At 46.7% G+C, this 18,124-nt stretch overlaps 1 protein-coding gene across 1 annotated transcript in view; it reads left to right on the plus strand.

Annotated features, from left to right (window-relative positions):
* Positions 1-18,124, plus strand: part of DNHD1 (dynein heavy chain domain 1) — an 82,900-nt gene that overhangs the window by 37,170 nt on the left and 27,606 nt on the right. Inside the window, 13 exon segments of the mRNA XM_073217715.1 lie at positions 2,069-2,226; positions 2,721-2,880; positions 2,883-3,212; positions 7,547-7,674; positions 7,775-7,973; positions 8,370-8,464; positions 8,978-9,185; positions 10,572-10,697; positions 11,026-11,123; positions 11,234-14,120; positions 14,312-14,489; positions 14,653-14,845; positions 15,091-15,379. Of these exon segments, the coding sequence (XP_073073816.1) occupies positions 2,069-2,226; positions 2,721-2,880; positions 2,883-3,212; positions 7,547-7,674; positions 7,775-7,973; positions 8,370-8,464; positions 8,978-9,185; positions 10,572-10,697; positions 11,026-11,123; positions 11,234-14,120; positions 14,312-14,489; positions 14,653-14,845; positions 15,091-15,379 (5,049 nt within the window).

Raw genomic sequence — 18,124 nt, forward strand, 5'->3', positions numbered from 1 at the left:
TGTGTGACCTCTGATCACTGAGCTTCATTTGTTGCATTTTTAACATGGATGTAATCAGTCAGTCACAGGGTTATGGCAAGGATTAAATGAGGTATTATTTGCAGTATTCCTAGCATTGGGTATGGCATGCAGTAGGGACCTAATTTTATCATTTCACCTTATCCCCTTGTGTCTAGTACTTCATCCTCCTTGCTGATCTGATTTTATCTTCATATCTTCCAACTCTTTCCTCTTCTACATGGGCCCCCTTGAATGGTGAATAACCTAATATCTGCTCTTGTGAGTTGGTTCACCCTTTACTCTTCCCACTCCCTAACTTCACCACATCCAGCCTGTCACCAAATCCTTTCCATTCTTCTGCATCCTAAGTATCTCTCAAATCTGTTTTCACATCCATCCCTTACCTCTAACCCTAGGGGAGCCCTGGGATTTCACGAGCCCACCGCTCCCTTATACCATACGGTGTCGCTGTTGAGCGCCTCCCTCCCTTCATCTGCCTGAAGCTGTGGTCCAAAAGCAGCACTATTGCAACAGCCCAGCCACTGTCAATAGGGACAGTTTGAAAAAGGGTAAATGCACTTCTTTATGTTCTGTTCAACTTTAGGTGCCCCTCAAAATGCTCTCTTTTTCTTGGTTTTCTCCATCTCAGTTCTTGGTGCTAAGTCCTATTGTTTACATCCTGCTAATCTCCAAAAGGGCCCACCGGGTATGTCTCAATCATCTGCCTCTGGGACTTGTTATCCCACTTTCCAGCTGTAGAGATGCCATAGAGGGGCTCACAGTGGGGTAGATTGGGGAGACAGTGATGTGTTCTTTCAGGAAACATGGGGGTTGTTCTGTTTCCTCACCTAACCCCCAAGGATGGCAGTTATCAGTGGTGTCTGCTCTTGCACAGACTAGCTGCACAGATAAGTCAATTTACTTTTCACCTATCAAAACATATAATATAACATATTAGAGCCAGTCCAGTCTGCCTGAGTTTGAATTCTTGCCCTACCACAGTTCAATGTTGGTAAAGTTATTTAACCTCTCTGAACCTCAGTTTGCTTATCTGTAAAGTTGGGACAATAATAGTATCTGCTTCAAAAGATTTTTGTGAGGATTAAATGGGTTAATACAAGTAAAGTAGTTGGCATTGTAGAATGCATGTGGTAAGCATCCTATACTGTATTTCATGGTACCATGCCATATTTCTTTATTGTATTTTGCTGTTCTCTGCATATTTTGACCTCTTTGAATTAAAGAGGTATGTTATGATTGATGGCATGTCAGAGTTTAGATGGTGTTGATTTTCACTTTTTTTTGGTATGTAAAATAACGGTACTTCTTATAATCAGTGGTATCTTAGATTTGATAAGGTATCATATTGGCATTATTCCTGCCCTCAGCAACAATGGAGTTGTTCATATCACCAAAGGAAGCTTCCAAGATTATCTTCCAGCCCCATTCCACCTGAGAGCTTCTTTTCTTTAATCCTTAAAAACAAAAGGCTGGTTATATGTTCCTCTTGGCCCCTCTTCTCCTAGAGCAGAGGCAGTAAGACTCCCCAGTCAGAACACTTTGTTCTCTGATGGGGCATTCTGCTGTTCACGGACATGTCATTCCTCTGCACATGCTATTTCATCTGCTCAGTGCCTTTCTTTGCCTCTTGCTGCATTAACTGCTCAACACATTATACTCCAATGTCCCCCTCACTGAGCAGGCCTTTCCCAACCTCCTCAGGCCTCCTGTCCTTTCCCTCTGCCGTACTGAGGGCTCCTGGGCACGACAACATTCATTGATTCATCGTACTAATATGTGATTGTCCATTTGTATGTCTGTCTCTGCTGCCATACTGGGAGGGTGGGAACACTTTCTGTCTTCACTCACTCACCCTTGTCTATCAGTGCCCAGCACAAGCCCCAGTGTGTAGCAGCTGATGGGACCTTGGGATGGTTCAGTAAGCCAGGGCATGAATTGATGGTATGGCTTCCCCTTCAGCCTCACTCCTACACTGGACCCCTAGCACTCTCACAGTTCCCCTTCTTTCTCATGCATTGCCTAACACCAAACCCTCTCCCGTCTTCAGAGTCCAAGCTGGCAAGCATCAGGAAGGACATTCTTTCTCAAGTGCAGAACGAGTTCTGGAGCCGCAGTCAGCAGCTAATAACAGAGCTCTCAGGTTTCATGGAGGTCTTCCAAACCATCAGCTCAGACTTTCACACCATTGCACAGTGCTCCCAGAAGGTGGGCCTCCCCAGCCTTCTTTCCCAGCTTAGGCAGGGCCCAACATGCTCAAATGCTCAGCATGCTCTCCTTAGGGCTCAGCTAAGCTCCCAATGGGGCTTGATGCTCTTAAATTGTGTTCACATACCTGCTCTGCCCTTGCTAATTTTCACCCTGTTCACATAGCCCTTGGTTTCCTCATGTCTAGGAGGCCCTGGTATGATGAGAGAGTCACAATCCTGCTTTTGCAGACATAGTTCTGCTCTCTGTGACAATCAGATAGGGAACTATTGCCCTGCCATCAGAGTAATGAGTTGGTAGGGGAGGAACCATGCTGTCTTCAGAGAAAGCTGGGTGAGATGGGGATCTGATCCCAGAGTGTTCCTGAGCCCAGTTAGTTGAAAGGCAGCTGTTGGGGTCTGGAGCCTCTAGAAAGTAGGAGTATCCCTCAAGGGTGGGTCCAAACTGATGCACAAGATTGTGGGTGTGCTGGGCTAATGCTATAGCCCTTGCAGTTGAACGAGGCCAATGAGCGGTACACCGAACTGGAAGAGCAAGTGGAATACATACGGTCACTCTACGAACTCATCCACAACCACTTCAGCCTCTTCAATGCAGAGAATGAGGCGCTGGACATATCGGTGAGAAGGCAGTTCCAGGAGTCGCCCATCCCTCCCAGTCCCCTACCCCACACCCACATCTACCTGACTGCCCTCTGCTTGCTTCACAGTTCCTGGATGTGTGGGAGGCATTTCAGTTTGAGAAAAGCCAGGCCTCAGAGCTCCTTCTCAGCAAGCAGCATGCCATTGTGCCCAAGCTGCAGCAGCTGATGGCAGCAGCAGTGACCGAGCTGGAAGGCTTGCTTGAGAAGGCCCTGTCTGGCCCTTTCATGGACCCCACACAGGAGCAGAGGAGCACCGAGCACCAGCTCATTGCTCTGGAGCGTCAGTTCCAGAGCACAGTCAGCCATCTCAGTGAACTGCACCATGCCTATGCCACCTTCACTGGTACTGTGGCTCCCCTCCCCTCCACTGCCACCCCGTGATAGATCTTCCAGCTGAGAAAAGGGTCCTGTGTCCTGGGTGGCCCCAAGCAGGTCTTGGGAATCACAAGCCTTCATTTTAGTCTCTTTTATAAGTGAAAATTGCAGGGCACAGTCTTCATACAATGGCTATGTCAAGCGTTGTGCTTAGGGTGGGGAGATGGCAGGGAAGGCAGATACGTGAATGTTCCATTAGAATGTGATGAGGTTAGAGGGTTAAATGCCTGTGCAGGAGAAATAAAAATGTGTCCTCAGTGTAGTACTTAGCCTTAGTGTAACCCTTTTCAACCCAGTCCTGCACCAGGCCGCAGGCCCAATAGGTCTTGATGCTCCGTAGCCACTGCTTCCAGACAAAGCAGTGTAGAGAGGCAGCTGCTGAGGCCCACAGGAGACCAGGACCGAACTATTGGACAGCACTTCTGTACGTAGTGTGGCCAGGCTGGTTCTTCTCTGCATGTAAAGAACTTTGTGGGCTCAAGTTTTTTTCTTGGATGCAGTCACTTCTATTGGTCAGTTATATCCCTTGGAAGGGCACATTGCCTCTGAGTTGCTTCTTGGCCAACTACCAACTATTAGCGTCTGTGTGTGGGCATCCCCACCCCCAGGGCTGGTTGGCCAAATGTGTGCTGGAGCACACTCGGGGGCCATCCACAAGCAAGGGACTTTTTCTCTGGCCAAGAATCAAGAGACCCTCATCCCATACTGGAACATAGACCACAAACCTTGGCATTTCCTGCTAGGATTGGGGAAGTTTGACAAAACGGAGAATGGGACTCAGGCCTTGGGGCGCTGGGCCCAGGAAACCCTACAGCATTGCTTTCACTTCTTTCTTTCATTCCCATCTCCTCACCAGACTCACAGTTTCTGTTAAAATAATCTAAGATATTAGATCTAAATTAACATTACTCTTTATTTTCCATTATGCATCTTTTGTTTCACTCATTACTTCTGACATTTGCTTTGTTTTATAACCATGTTAACATCTGTTTTGACACTTAAGGTTTACTGGTTTTTGTTTACCCATTACTATTTTTAAAAATACCACATCTTTCATTATTTTCATTCTTTCCTTGAATGGCTACAATATTTCTTTGAGCATTTCTTTTTTCTAAGAAAGGGGTTAGAGGTGTTAAAATTTCTAAGTTTTTTATGTTGAGAATGACTTTATAATGTCCTTATATCACAGTTTGGCTAAATATTGAATTCTGAAGTCATCAAATTTGTCCTCCAATCTTAGATATTGCCTTATTGTCTCTGACATTTAGCATTGTGGACAAATCTTATGTGAACCTGATTTTTTTTTTCCTTCTTGGTAATCTGTTTATTCACTTATTTGATAATGGTTCTTATAATTGCTCTGGTCTTCTTCTAGAATTCTTATTTGTATACTGGATTTTCTGGATCTCTCCCCCACTTTTTCTACCTTCTCCATCATCAGTCATTCCTTTATTCTTTTTTTCTGAATTCTGGGGAAATATCATGAGCTTATCTGGTAAGCTGTGATATCTACTCTGTAATTTCCATTGCATTTTATTTATTCATTTATTTTTTAAATTTTTTTTTATTATAGTTCCATTACATTTTAAACTATTCACACACATATTGCATGTGTATGCATGGTTATGTGCACATGTATATGTATGTAAATGTATGTATATGTATATATATATGTACATGAATATATTCCCTAGCTCTGTCTACTGAAGAGGTCAAGAAACAAAGATACCCCAATAGCGAGGAGCTGCACTGTGCCTAGATCTTAGTTTCTAATACCTTTCCCCACTGAAAGGAATCAGGGCTCCTAAGAGAATGGGTGAGTCCAGGCTGTTATAGGGTAAGGTACAAGATGAACCTGGAATATCTTTTTAAGTCAGAAAATAAGGAGGTGTGAAATTCTTTGAAAAAGTGATGGGAGGCTATTACAAAGACACGGAAGGGAAGCCACTGACCAAATCTGGGACAATTTGAGCACCAACATGAACTATTAGAAAAATAGGACCTTATTATCTACACTAATAATTAGTAGATAAATCAATGAGGGAGAAATGAGGACTTGTGCTACTGCCAAGAGCTGACTGATTAATGTGGAGGGAGAAAATCTGGAGAGGGAAAGCCACCATTTTGCAGCCATCACGGTAAGTATTGGTTCAGGTAAGGATCATCAATGCGTGCCAAATTTGGGGGCAAATTTGGTGAGGAGCACAGTATTTGCACTGATTCTCCCCAAGGACTGACTTATTAATTGCAAAGGAGGGAAAAAACTCCAGAAATTATATAGTAGAGAAAATCGGCAATAGTTTGAACCAATGATCAAAATTAACATCACCAATGATGGACAGATGGACATCATGTGCCTCTAGACATGATACCCAGAGAATACATTACCTTTTCAATAGTCCAGCTGAGAATGAATAACCTCAGTCATGAAAGAAATCATACAAACAACTTTCTGTTAACAGAAAAGGGAGAAAGGAGACTATATACCAAAAATGTTTATGTTACAAAAAACAGAGGTTGTGGGGAATGTTCCAGATTAAAAGAAGTTGAAGAGATAGGACAGGTGTGGTACTTGACCCTAGACTGGATGCCGCACTTGAGGGGAAAAAATACTCTCTATACAGGACGTTATTAGATCAACTGACAAAATTGGAATATGGTAGATGATAAAAATATCATACCCATGTAATATATGGAGTTAATAATTGTTCTGCAGTTATATAAGAATATCCCTATTAGGCAACACACCCTTGAGTTTTTGGGAGTAAAAGTTCATGCTATATGTAACCTTAAATAGTTCAGAAAATAATTATGTGTTTTTTGTGTGTATGCACATACCCATTATGCACACAGAACATGTAAATACAAAAAATAAAGAAAATGGGTAAAATGTTAGCAAAAAGTGAAGTTAGATAAAAGATACACAGGTACTCTTTTTACTGTTTTTCTCCCACTTTAAAAAATTCTGAAATAAAAAGTTATAAAATGTAATGGAATTTAATGGGTAGTTACTATAAGTATCTCAAGTTTATCTCCTCAAGTATCTGGAAATGTGTGCTCCCTCTCAGAGGAAGTTCTTTTACTTGTCCAAAATTTGATGTTGAGACAACTGTTATCAAAGATTATATGGATCTCTAGCTGGATCTTTTGAGTTCAGACAAAGGAAAATTGGAAGACTTTAAATTTATGTCTTTTTTGGTGGGGAGGGTCATAGCAGAGCTCTGATAGATGACTGATTCTCAGCCATTCAATATCTGAGGTTTCCATGATGGATAATGCTTACACACATAAGATGAATGATTCCCAGCATTTGGGTGTAACTTTATCACTTTTTCTCTTACTCAGGAAAATACACTGGAATTCAAATGAATGAGAATGACAATTTTATTGCAATATCCTTGAATCTAGGCTGATGTCTTTTAAGTAAATTGCAAGCTTCTGTACTATCATTAATTGCAAATTATTTTGACCCACATCTCGCAACTGAATATAAATTATTGATTAGGAATTTATGCAGTGGCTTGTGAGATGGAGAGAGGGAATAATGGCCAGAGGCAAACACAACAGGGAGCATCACCATTTGCCCCTTAGGGTCTTCTCTGTGGGCCAGATGTTTTTTCACATGCATCTCACTGAACTCATTCATTTATTCAACACTTATTTGTTGAATGCCTACCATGCACTATGCTTGAGGTATACCAATGAACAAATGACAAAACCCCCTCCCTGCCTTCATGGACCCAACATTCTAGTTGGAAGAGAAAGACAATAAGTAGTAAACATAAAATATAACCAAATTATGGAATATACTAGAAAGTGATAAGTGGTATAGAAAAAAAATAGAGCAAGTAAGAGGAGTTGAGAATGCCTGGGAGGTAGACAGCAGTTTTTATGGGTGAGCTGTAATAGGCTTCATTTAGTAGGTGATGATTGAGCAAGGACCTGAGTTTGGTGAGGGAGTGAGCCATGTGGTTCTCTGAGGGAAGAGTGCTCTAGAAGGAATGAAGTGCCAGTCAAAGGCCCATAGCAGGAGGGAGCATGACTGGTGTATCTGAGCCACAGTGAAGAGTCTGGTGTGGCCAGTGTGGAGTGAGTGGAATAAAGACAAGGGGACCTTCCCTTTCACTGCCATACATTTTCCCAGTCAGTCTTTCCTTGGATTGTGTCCAGCTCCAGAATACTGAAAAACTTTGGTCCCCCCACCATTGCTTCTGTCCTATGGGCTTTCGACTGAGCATTCCCTATCATGCCCCCTGCCCCACCCCATGCACAGCCCAGGCCTCAGCCAGCCCTGTCCCACAGGGGATGAGAGTCCTGTGCCTGTGCCAGTCTGTGGGACCCGCCCTATTGTGCAGCAGCAGCGCATCTGGCACCTGTACCGAGTCATCTCTGAAAACATTAGTGAATGGAAGTGCATGGCTTTTGCCAAGGTGCTGACCCCGTTTCTTGGAGCTCCTGCCTGGGAGTGGAGAATCTGCAGGGGAGGAGAGGGAAGGGTCTCCCACTGACAGGGAACCTGTCTCCCTGCAGTTCAGCCTGGCTATGGCTCAGGAGAACACAGATGGCTGGCTGACCAAGGCAGCCCAGATGAGTGCATCCCTGGGGCTGCACAGCCCAGTTCTGCAGTGCTGCATGCGCATGCTGGAGGAGTTTCGCAGCTACTTGCCATTACTCACCAAGCTGGGCAGCCTGCAACCGCAGAGCCCCTATTTCCATGCCATCCTGCGAGGTATGTTTGGGTAGAGTCAGAGGGGAGGGGAAGGGAAGGACATAGGGGTTAGAGCAGTGCAACAACTCAGTCCCCTGCTGCTCCTTGCCTTGCCCCACATACTGTACTCTACCCTCCTTTTCCCCACAGGGAAAATATTTCTGACTTACCACACTAATATGATTCCTCTCTGCTGACTTGGGCTGGGCATCAGAGCTGGAGTCTTAGCTCTGGGCTCTGCATTGTGCTCTGGACCTGAGATTCTAGGCTCTTGGCTCTGTTGTGCTTTGAGATCTGCTGCCTGGGAGCTGGGCTGAGCTGGACTGGGCTCTGTGTCCTGGATGTGGGCTGTGGGATATGGGCTGGACTCCACCATATACTGGGTGTTGTTCTGACTTGTTGTCCCTCTATCTGCAGCCTTAGGACTGGGCAGTCTATACAACACAGAACTTCTAACGCTGGGCCAGCTGCTCAATTGTCCGTTGCTGGAGTTTGCAGATCAAATGAACCAGGTGCGGCCCACCAGAGGAAGGGAGGTGGTACAAGCCCAGGACCTGTTTACAAAGCTCTGACAGAGCCAGTTAAGGCCCAGCAGCCCCTTGAGACAAAGGGCAACAGATACTTGTGGCTTGGGTGGGGGAGGAGAGATTGCTGGCCTGCCTGGAGGGTATGGGGATCTGGTGGGTGGTTTCAGACTCTGAGTATTCTGCCCTGGTGAAGGAAGTGGGTGGCAGCCCCAAAGTTATGGACACAGAATGGCAGCTGTCTCCCAGCACTTACCCTGTTCCCAGAAAACATGAGCTGATTGAGGTACTGTCTGCTCAGCTGGAGCCTTGCAAAAGAGTGGGTTTCAAGGTGGCAGCTCTAGGTCAAAGTATGCTGCTGGCGGCCTATCTTTGAAGCCTGATGATCCCACTCTCCATCTCTGAGACCTCTACTCCCCCAAGCCCTGGCCTTGAGTCCCAGCTCCAAGGCTATCCCTGGGTCATTACCCAGTCCTGGTTCCTGAGACCCAGCTTCTCCAGATCTGGCAGTGTGAAAATGAACGAATTCATGCCCAAGAGACCCTACGGCAACTGCAGCAGGACTGGGAAGCACGCCAGCTGCGACTGCTCAACTTCATTCTGCATGTGCCCTATGAACCCCCAGCCTTGGAGCGCTCCAAGAGGCAAATTCTCCACAGCCCCCAGTGGGAGGTAGTGGACAAGGATACTGGCACTTTCATCCTTTCAGGTGAGACGTGGTCTCTGGGGCCCTCTGTGGCAGACCATATGCATCGACCACATCCACCAAACCCTGCTGGCTCTGGCTTCTCTAGCCAGGGTCCCATCCTTACTGGACAGCCTGAGACAGCAGTCTGTTCCCAGACACTATCTTCCGTGTAGCTCCCACACAGTCTTAGCGTTGGGATCCCTCTGCCCCCTCCCTCCTGCCTAATGCCTGGCCTCTTTAGCAAAGGTGCTTCCCTTTCTGGGTGTACTAAGAGACTCCTCAGGGTCACACCTCTCCACCTTTTGTTACTCTGTCCTCTACTTGCTCCCTGATGTCTGATCTTTTGCCCCACCTATTCATTTCATTTTGCATTCTCTCATCAAACTCACCTGGCTCCTCTAGGCCAAACACAGGAAACCCTGAGATTTATAGACAGAAGTCCTATCCCTCAGAAGCTCCCAGTCCAGTGAGAGAGGGGCAATAGAATAGAGATAAGTACATGATGGAGCACCTAACTGAGGATAGGAGGATCTCAGAAAGAGGACCAGCTTCACAGAACCAGAAGAGACATTCTGTCTTCCCTTCCCTTAGGCAAAGGCCTGATGCTGACTTCTAAAGGAGTAGGAGTTTGCCAAACTTGCAAGGAGAGGACATGCCAGGCAGAGGGAACAAAATATGTATAGGCACTCAAGATGGTATAGTTAGGGAATTGCCAGTAAAGGAGAAATTCTCTTATCCAACATTATTGAAACCCAACTGGTGAATTAAAAAGTTAGTTAAATGGGGAAATCATAAGATACAATGCACATATGGCTTAAGACTTTTATTTTAGCTTAAAATATATAAATGTATATTTATTTACTTATCTTTTAATCTAAGGACAGGCTTTTCTTTGATTTGCAGTCAACTGATAGAAGTTCCTCACTGCCTTTCCTGCATTCATGCATTGTCTACTGTCTCCACTTACAGTGTCTGTAAAGTTGAGCAGTTACATGAAAACACTTGTTAAGTTACCTGAGTCCAGAAATTTTCTAGATTATAATTTCCCAATCTTTAAAAGCTGACATTTCTATCCCTAATTTAATGTCATGTTGTTATCAACTCATCTTTACTGAAGACTTCCATGATTTCCACAGACAGCAACTCTTTTCCCACCCATAGTTCAGTGGTTAACATAATATTAGATTAAATTCTGTACTATAATTTAATAGTACATAATTGGGTTTGCAAACACACACTGACTCCTGGTGAGCATACAGTTCAACTAGTGGAAAAAAAATAGGGCTTCTAGAGAATAGTTTGAGATCTGCGAGTTTTAATGTACTATGGGTATTAGTCAGCTAATTGCCCCTTGCCCCATCTGACTGCCAGCTCAGTTCAGCTCAACTGGAGCCCACTCTTCCTTAGATTATAGCAGCCTGCAGGATTCTATCCAGGAAAGTCTTCAGGTGTTGTTCAAGATCCTAGCCATTCAAAAGTCGGGAGACTTACACAAAATAGCTTTGGAGTGGGTGACCATCATGCATGGCCTGAGTGAGTACAGGCCTCTAGCTGGGCTGATGGATGGGACCTGAGGTGGGATGGCCTGGAGGGATGGGGTGAGAGGTGGGGGTTAGATGGGGGAAGGTTGGAAAGACAGAGTGAGGACCTCCTTTAGGGATACTTAGGGATACTTCTTGGACTGAGGTGACCAGGTCTTTATTCAGAGTGGAAGTTTTATCTCCTCCAAGCAAGGTCTCTGGGTCCTGCTGAGCAGAGTATTTTGGGATGGGGCATCCCAAGAGGTCAGGAGCAGGCTGGGGACCCTTGCAGAGGCTAGAACCCGAGTCTCCCTTCATGATTCCTCTGGCTGTTCACACAGGTGCCTTGCTGGAGGTGTGGGTGACTTTCCAGCAGAAGTGGATTTTTCTGAATAAAGTTCTGCATGAGATGAAGATCCAGTTTTCTAGTTCTGACCTGGTAGGGAAGTGAGGAGAGGCAGGGTAGACCAGGGCTACTGAATAGCAGGCTCAGGGTGGGAGGGGAAGCTATGCCTTCACATCTGCCCTCACTACTCTCCCGCCCTACAGGACTTTCGTTTTAAGGCCATGGATGATCAGTATCGGACCCTGATGCGAATCTCTGTAGCTGATCCCCTGGTTCTGTCACTTATAGTGCCCAGTGGCGAGCGGAACCCTCACTTCCAAGGCCACCAGTTGCAACAACAGCTGCATGCAGGCTCCATGGAGTTGGAGGGTATCATCATGGGTCTGGAGAGTGTGCTCTATGGGGTGTGCGCTCACTTCCCCCGCCTCTTCTTCCTCAGTGACAGTGAGCTGGTGGCCCTGCTGGCTGCCCCACTGGAGTCATGTGAGGCCCAGCTCTGGGCACGACGCTGCTTTCCTCACGTGCATGCTGTGAGCTTCAAGTCCAGCCTAACTGATAAAAACATGGGTGACTGTGAGTCAAGCCCAAGCTCACAGACTCAGATGGAGGCGCTTGCAGTGCTAGGTGCAGGTGGGGAGGAGATGAAGCTGCAGGGACCCCTTCCTCTGCATCCTGATCTCCCCAAGTGGCTGGCCTCTCTGGAGAAGGGTCTGCGTTTGTCCCTGGTGCACATGCTGCAGGACTGTGTGGCTGCCCGTCTTGCTCTGTGTCCATCCCTAGACAAGGCCTTCAAGCAGCTGCCCCAGCAAAGCCAGTTGCCCCTGCAACTGTATGTCCACCACTGGCTGGATTTAGTCCAGGCCTTCCCGTGGCAGTGTGTGCTGGTGGCAGAGGAGGTGGTATGGCGGGCTGAGATGGAGGAGGCTCTGCTTGAGGGGAGGGCCCCAGCCATGGTTGCCATGCACGTATGCAAGCTTGAGGTACTGGTACATTTTGTACAGGCCCAGAGGGCCTCCCAGGGTGGGCAGCCTCTGCCCTCTGTTCGCCAGACCAGCCTGCTCAGTGCCCTGCTGGTCATGGCGGTCACTCACCGGGATACAGCACAGCTGCTACAGGAGCACCAGGTCAGTGAACTGACAGATTTCCACTGGGCTCGTCAACTCAAGTACCACCTGGGTTCACCCCACACCATGCCCCAGAATCCCCTGCAGAGTCTCAAGGCTGTTGCATCTACTGAGACTTCTCCATCACCAGCTGCATGCTGGATAGAAGTGCTGGGCAAGTCCTTCCTGTACAATTATGAATACGTAGGTCCCAGATTGGGGTCTCTACCCAACCTGCTACCTGAGCGGCCAGCCCTGGTACTATTATTGGCCCTGGAGGAGGTGGCCTGTGGGGTCCTACTGGGTCCCAGTGGTATAGGCAAAACAGCCACGGTGAAGAGCCTGGCACAGGCCCTGGGACGCCAGCTGGTGGTGGTGTCCTGCTTGCCTCAGATGGAGGCCCAAAGCCTGAGCAACTACCTGAATGGGGCCCTACAGGGTGGTGCCTGGCTGCTGCTGGAGGCAGCTCAGCATCTTCCACTCGGCTTGCTCTCTGCCCTGGGACAGCGCCTGGCCAAACTGCAGCACCTCTATGCCCCACTGTACCAGAAGGCTTCCCAAAGCAGCAGTACCATTGACCCCACCCACCCCCAGCTGCTTGGCAGTGGCTTCTTTGAGAAACATCACGTGGACATGCGCCTCGGCTATGGCTGTCTCCTGACCCTGCATGCCCTGAGCCCTGCTGTACCCGCCAACCTGCACCTGCTGCTGCGGCCTGTGGCACTGGCACTGCCTGACCTGGAGCAAGTGGCAGAGCTGACCCTGCTGGGTGCAGGGATACAGGATGCCTCTCGTATGGCTACCTGCCTATCCAAATTCTTCTCCCTAGAGTGTGAGCTGGTGTCTGGGCCACTGCCCTGCCGCTTGCCACTGCTCAAGCAGGTACTGGAAGACTTGATACAGGATCTAAATGTGACCAAAAAGGAAGCCAGGTCCCAGCAGCTCCACAGCCTAGCTGCCATTGAGGAGGCTGCCCTACTGCGTGCCCTGCTTCGCTCACCACTGTTTAGCATCCCAGATGGGGCCCACCTGCACAACCTTCAAGAGCTGCTCTGTGGGCTGTTCCCTAGTGCCAGTCAGGTGCTGGCAGAGCCCAAAACCCCCCGGCTGAGCAAGCCGCTGCTGGTGGAGGAATTGCAGCAGGTAGGCCTGCAGGCCAACTCTGACATTTTGGGGTCCTTGGAGCAGCTGAGCCAGGCCCTGGGCTGGGCCTCGGGTGTTTTGCTCATGGGCCCTGCAGGCAGTGGCAAGACCACTTGCTGGCGCAGCTTATTCAAGATCCAGAATCGGCTGGCAGCCATGGAGGACACCTCGACCCAGGGCTGCCAGCCTGTGGAAATTACTCACCTGTATCCCAGTGTCCTCAGCCCCCAGGAGTTCCTGGGCTGGCTAGAGGGCCCCTGCTGGCACCATGGCATCTTCCCCAAGCTGCTTCGTGCAGCCAGTTGGTATAAGACAGTGGGCCCAGAGGGGCAGGTGCATGAATCAGTGGGGACCCAACACTGGATAATATGTGACGGAGCCCCCGGTGCTGCTTGGCTGGACTCCATCACTTGCCTCCTGGGTGATCCCCCCCAGCTGACCCTTCCCAATGGGCAGCAAATTGCACGCCCCCCCGGTACTTTCCTCATGATGGAGGTCGGAGATGCAGCAGGCATGTCCCCCACGGCGGTGGGCCACTGTGCCCTGGTCTGGTGTGGGGGTCGGCAGACTTGGCAGGCAGTGCTTAGAAGCCTGATGACAGCCCTGCCCCGCGAGTACCACCTGCAGCAGCAGACAGTCACCGAGCTCAACCACCTGGCTGAAGTGCTGGTGCCTGCAGCCTTCGGATTCCTCAGCTGCCAGGGGGCCAGCTCGCTGCTTCAGGCACATGGGCAGCAGGCTGTTTGCCCAGGTGTGGCTGAAGTCACCAGCCTTGCCCGCATCTTGTGTTGTCTGCTTGACACCCGCCTGCGCATAGAGAAGGAGGAGAAGGCACATGTCCCAGGTGAAGGGAAGGGAAAGGACAGGGCTGGTTTGAGGGCTGGGATATAGTTGGAGCCTGGGACGTGGATTATTTTGTGGACTTGGGCCTGGGGACTAAAAGGGAGAAATGATAGAGCCAACCTGTATTCTCCTCCACTGCCACCCATGTTTTTTCTACTGGGGCTTCTATCTTGGCCATGGTGAACTTTGCAGAGGACCTCAACTGTAGTGATTCCATAGCCCAAAGCTTCAAGTCCTCAAAAAGGAGCTCTCTGAGCCGGCCCCAGGTTAACAGCGATGATGTGCCTAATCAGCACAGGGAGCACTTGCAGGCTGTCAGCAGCTTCCTTTTTGCCTTGATCTGGGGCTTTGGAGCCCACCTTCCCTCCAGGTATCTACATCGGTGGGGGGCGGGGGTACAGAGGGCTGAGATGGACTGATCCTGGGAGTCCAAACCCAGGTGACATCACTGTTAGGGAGGGTGGAGTATGTGTATGTTGCAAATGGAACTATTGTAACTGTCGACATTTTTGCTTGTATGTTCATGTGAGCAGGCTCTGGCCCCTCTTTGATACCTTCTTGAGGGATGCTATTAGTTGTCTCTCCAACTACCCTGAGCCATTACCCTCAGCCTTGGTGTTTGATCTACATGTATGCCCTGAGGAAGGGACCCTGGTGCCCTTCACTGGCGAGTACCTGTGCAGCCGCATCAATGGGACTTCAGGCACCTTCAGCCCTTCTCCTCAGGTGTGAAGACAGTAGGGCAGTAGCTGGCATTGGGGTTCAAGGAGATACCCTGGGGGAATCCATGTTCTAGGCCCAGCCGAGGCCCCCCTGCTCCTGTTTTTTGATATGTTTTCACAACCACAACATCACATGAAGTGTTCTGCAAATGCAGCTCTAAGACTAGACCCCTAGACCTTTACTCTCAGCTAAGCAAGCTAGTGTCCTAAACCGGAGTTTCCATAGTAAGCCCTGCTCTGGTCCTGCAGACTGAACGGCTCTTGTATGTGGTGGACCTACTTCTGTCAGAGGGACACCCAGTGCTCCTGGCTGGAGAGGCAGCAACAGGGAAGTCAGCCTTCGTGGAAGTGCTAGTGGAGCCACATCACCCTTACATGTACAGCCCCATCCATCCTGCCTTCAGCACCTCCCACCTTCGCCTTCTGCTGAGCCGAGGGGTCCAGGGCCAAACACAAGCCAGCCCGTGGCCTGGGCGGCACCTGAATTCTAAAGGCTCCCTCCTCTTCCTGCTGGAGGATCTGCACCTGGCTTCTTCTGGTGAGGCACTGGGAGAAGGGAAGGAAGGAGTCGTCATCCTTTGAGACAGTAAAATCCCTAGCAATAAGTATTGGTTTTCATATACACACCTACAGACCAAACCTCAGTGTTGTACTCTTAATATTTTCTCATCCTACATTTGCTGCCTGAACAGTCTTACCCTTCTCATGGCCTAGTCCACCATCTCTGTGCTTTGACTGCTAAATCTTTACCTCCAACCCAGGCGTCTCTTCCAAGCACCAGACCTATTTATCCACTACCCACTGTATGTCTCTACCTTGTTGTCTCATTGGCACCCCAGATCCACCCCCACACTCATCTCCCCCACAAACCTGCTTCTGTGTGTCCTCTTAGTAACTGATATTACCATCCATTCAGTCACTTATATCAGAAAGCTTGTTGACATCCCCCCATCTCATCAGCATCCAGTAACCATGTCTCTCAATTTTGCCTCCTAAATATCTCTCAGATCTTTCCACTTTTCCATCTTCCTTGGTTCAGACTGTCATTACCTGGAACTTTGGCAAAAGTTGCAAAGTTCCTTGTGATAGAGCTTTCTTCTCTAGCCTCTTACACTCTGTGTTCTAACTGGACTCAACTATGTACAGGTGTCCAATAAGTCAGGTTTCTGTCCTCTGGGATTGCTGTCTTCTCAGACAATATGTCCTCCAGACTAGGTTAGATCTTCATCCAGTGCTCTGTACAAAATTCTGTGATAATCATGATCCTGTAATTGTATGATTACTTGTCAGTCCTTTCCACTACACTCTTAGCTTCATGAGAATAGAGATTTCTGTCATTAATTTGGTAACTTCACAGGAAGTAAGTGCTCAGTAAGACGTTGTTAAAGATAAGAGGGGAGAAAGACACTGTGATGAAAGCTGAGGATATTGAACTTTAAAGTTTCCAAAGTGGTATGCCCTTAGATGATGACAGGTTCAGAATAGGGTCATGGGAATGGTAAGAAATGATGTATAGGGGCAGGATGGTGGAGTCAAGGGAGTCAATGTGCTAAATGCATTAGATGAATTGTCCCATTAGACATGGAAATTCCTTATGTGTTGTAGAAAATTTGAACCGAGTAGTGTAAGTACTTAATAGGAGGTACAATTTACTGAGTACTATATGATATATGCTCTATCTATGTCATCTTTAGTGTTCATAAAAGCCTGTTAGGATAGAGATTTGTTATGATTATTTTAAAGATTAAGAAACAGAGAGATTTTAACACTTGCATCTAGCAAGTAAGTGTTGGAACCAAGATTAAAATATAAGTCTGTCAGCACCAAAACCTGCAATTTTTTCCAATTTATTATTTGGCTTTCTCAATGAATTTGCACAAATAATCAGGATGTCAGGAATAATAGAAAGGGTAAATTCAGATCTGTGAATGACAACTGAGAAAAGATTTCAACAGGAAGGTTGAAAACATTGCAAGCAACATTGTAGAATGAAGTATATTACAGCTGGTAGTATAAAAGGTGTCCTTGGGTGACAGCCACCAAAAAATCCAGTATAAAATAAAAACTTAATAGACATACAATGAAACAAAAAACATGATCCACTGTCAAGAGAAACAATAAAAACTGTTCCTGAATTTAGCAGACAAATACTTTACAGCAGCTATTACAGAAGGATTTATATACTTAAAGGAAAATATCATCTTAATGAGTGAATATATAATTGCAGCAAAGAAATACAATTAACTGAAGTGAAAAATTAACTGCATAGCTTAGTAGCAGACTGGAGTTGGCAAAAACAGAGACAGTAAAACCTGAGGAATGGAAAAATATTGGCTATGACTAGAGCTTCAGTCAGACACATATATAATTGGAGTTCCAAAAGAAAAGGAGAGTGAGAATAGGGCAGAAAAAATCTTTGAGGAAATAATGACCAAAACCTTCCCAAATTTCTTGGAAAATACTGACTTTCAGATATAGAAAACTCAGTTATCCCCAAATAAAATGATGAAAAGAAAAACACACCTAGGCATATCTAGTCAAAGTGCTGGAAATCAAAGGACTTGAAAGTAGTCAAAGAAAAGACACATTATGTACAAATGAATAACATTCAGAATGATGGTTAACTTCTCAACAAACAAGAGTCCACAGGCTAGTGGAACAACATCTTTAAAGACTGCAAGGAGAAAAAAAAACCTCTCATTGTAGAATTCTCTATCCAGTAAAGATACCCTTTATAAATGAGGATGAAATAAAGGGATTTCAGATAAATGAAAGCTAACAAAATTCACTGCTGCCAGAACTGCACTGTAAGAAGTACTAAAAGATGTACTTCAGGCAGAAGGGAAATAGTATCATACAGGAAGTCAGGTCTACAGAAAAGAATGAAGAGCATCAGAAATGGTAAACATGTGAGTACATATAAATATCTTTTCATCTCTTAATTTCCTTAAAAGACAGCCTATAGTTTAAAACAAAAAAAATGACATTTTTAGATGGAGTTGGGAATATAGGTAGAAGTAAAAAAGAAATTGGAATGATAGTAAAAGGATAGGGTGTAAGCAATGAGTAAAATGAATTATACTTTTGTAAGATTCTTATATTTGTGAAATGTGAAATAAGGTGAAATAAGCAGTGAGAAAGGTCATGTATGAAGTAGAAAGTGGCACAATATTACTTATAAGCATTAATAAGTTAAGGAGGCATATTGTTAGCCCTGAAAAATCACAAAGTAATAACAAAGATAATAGTTAAAAATTCAATGAAGGAAATACAGTGGGATATT

The sequence above is a fragment of the Manis javanica genome, chromosome 11 (assembly GCF_040802235.1).
Source record: "Manis javanica isolate MJ-LG chromosome 11, MJ_LKY, whole genome shotgun sequence".
Classification (NCBI taxonomy): Eukaryota; Metazoa; Chordata; class Mammalia; order Pholidota; family Manidae; genus Manis; species Manis javanica.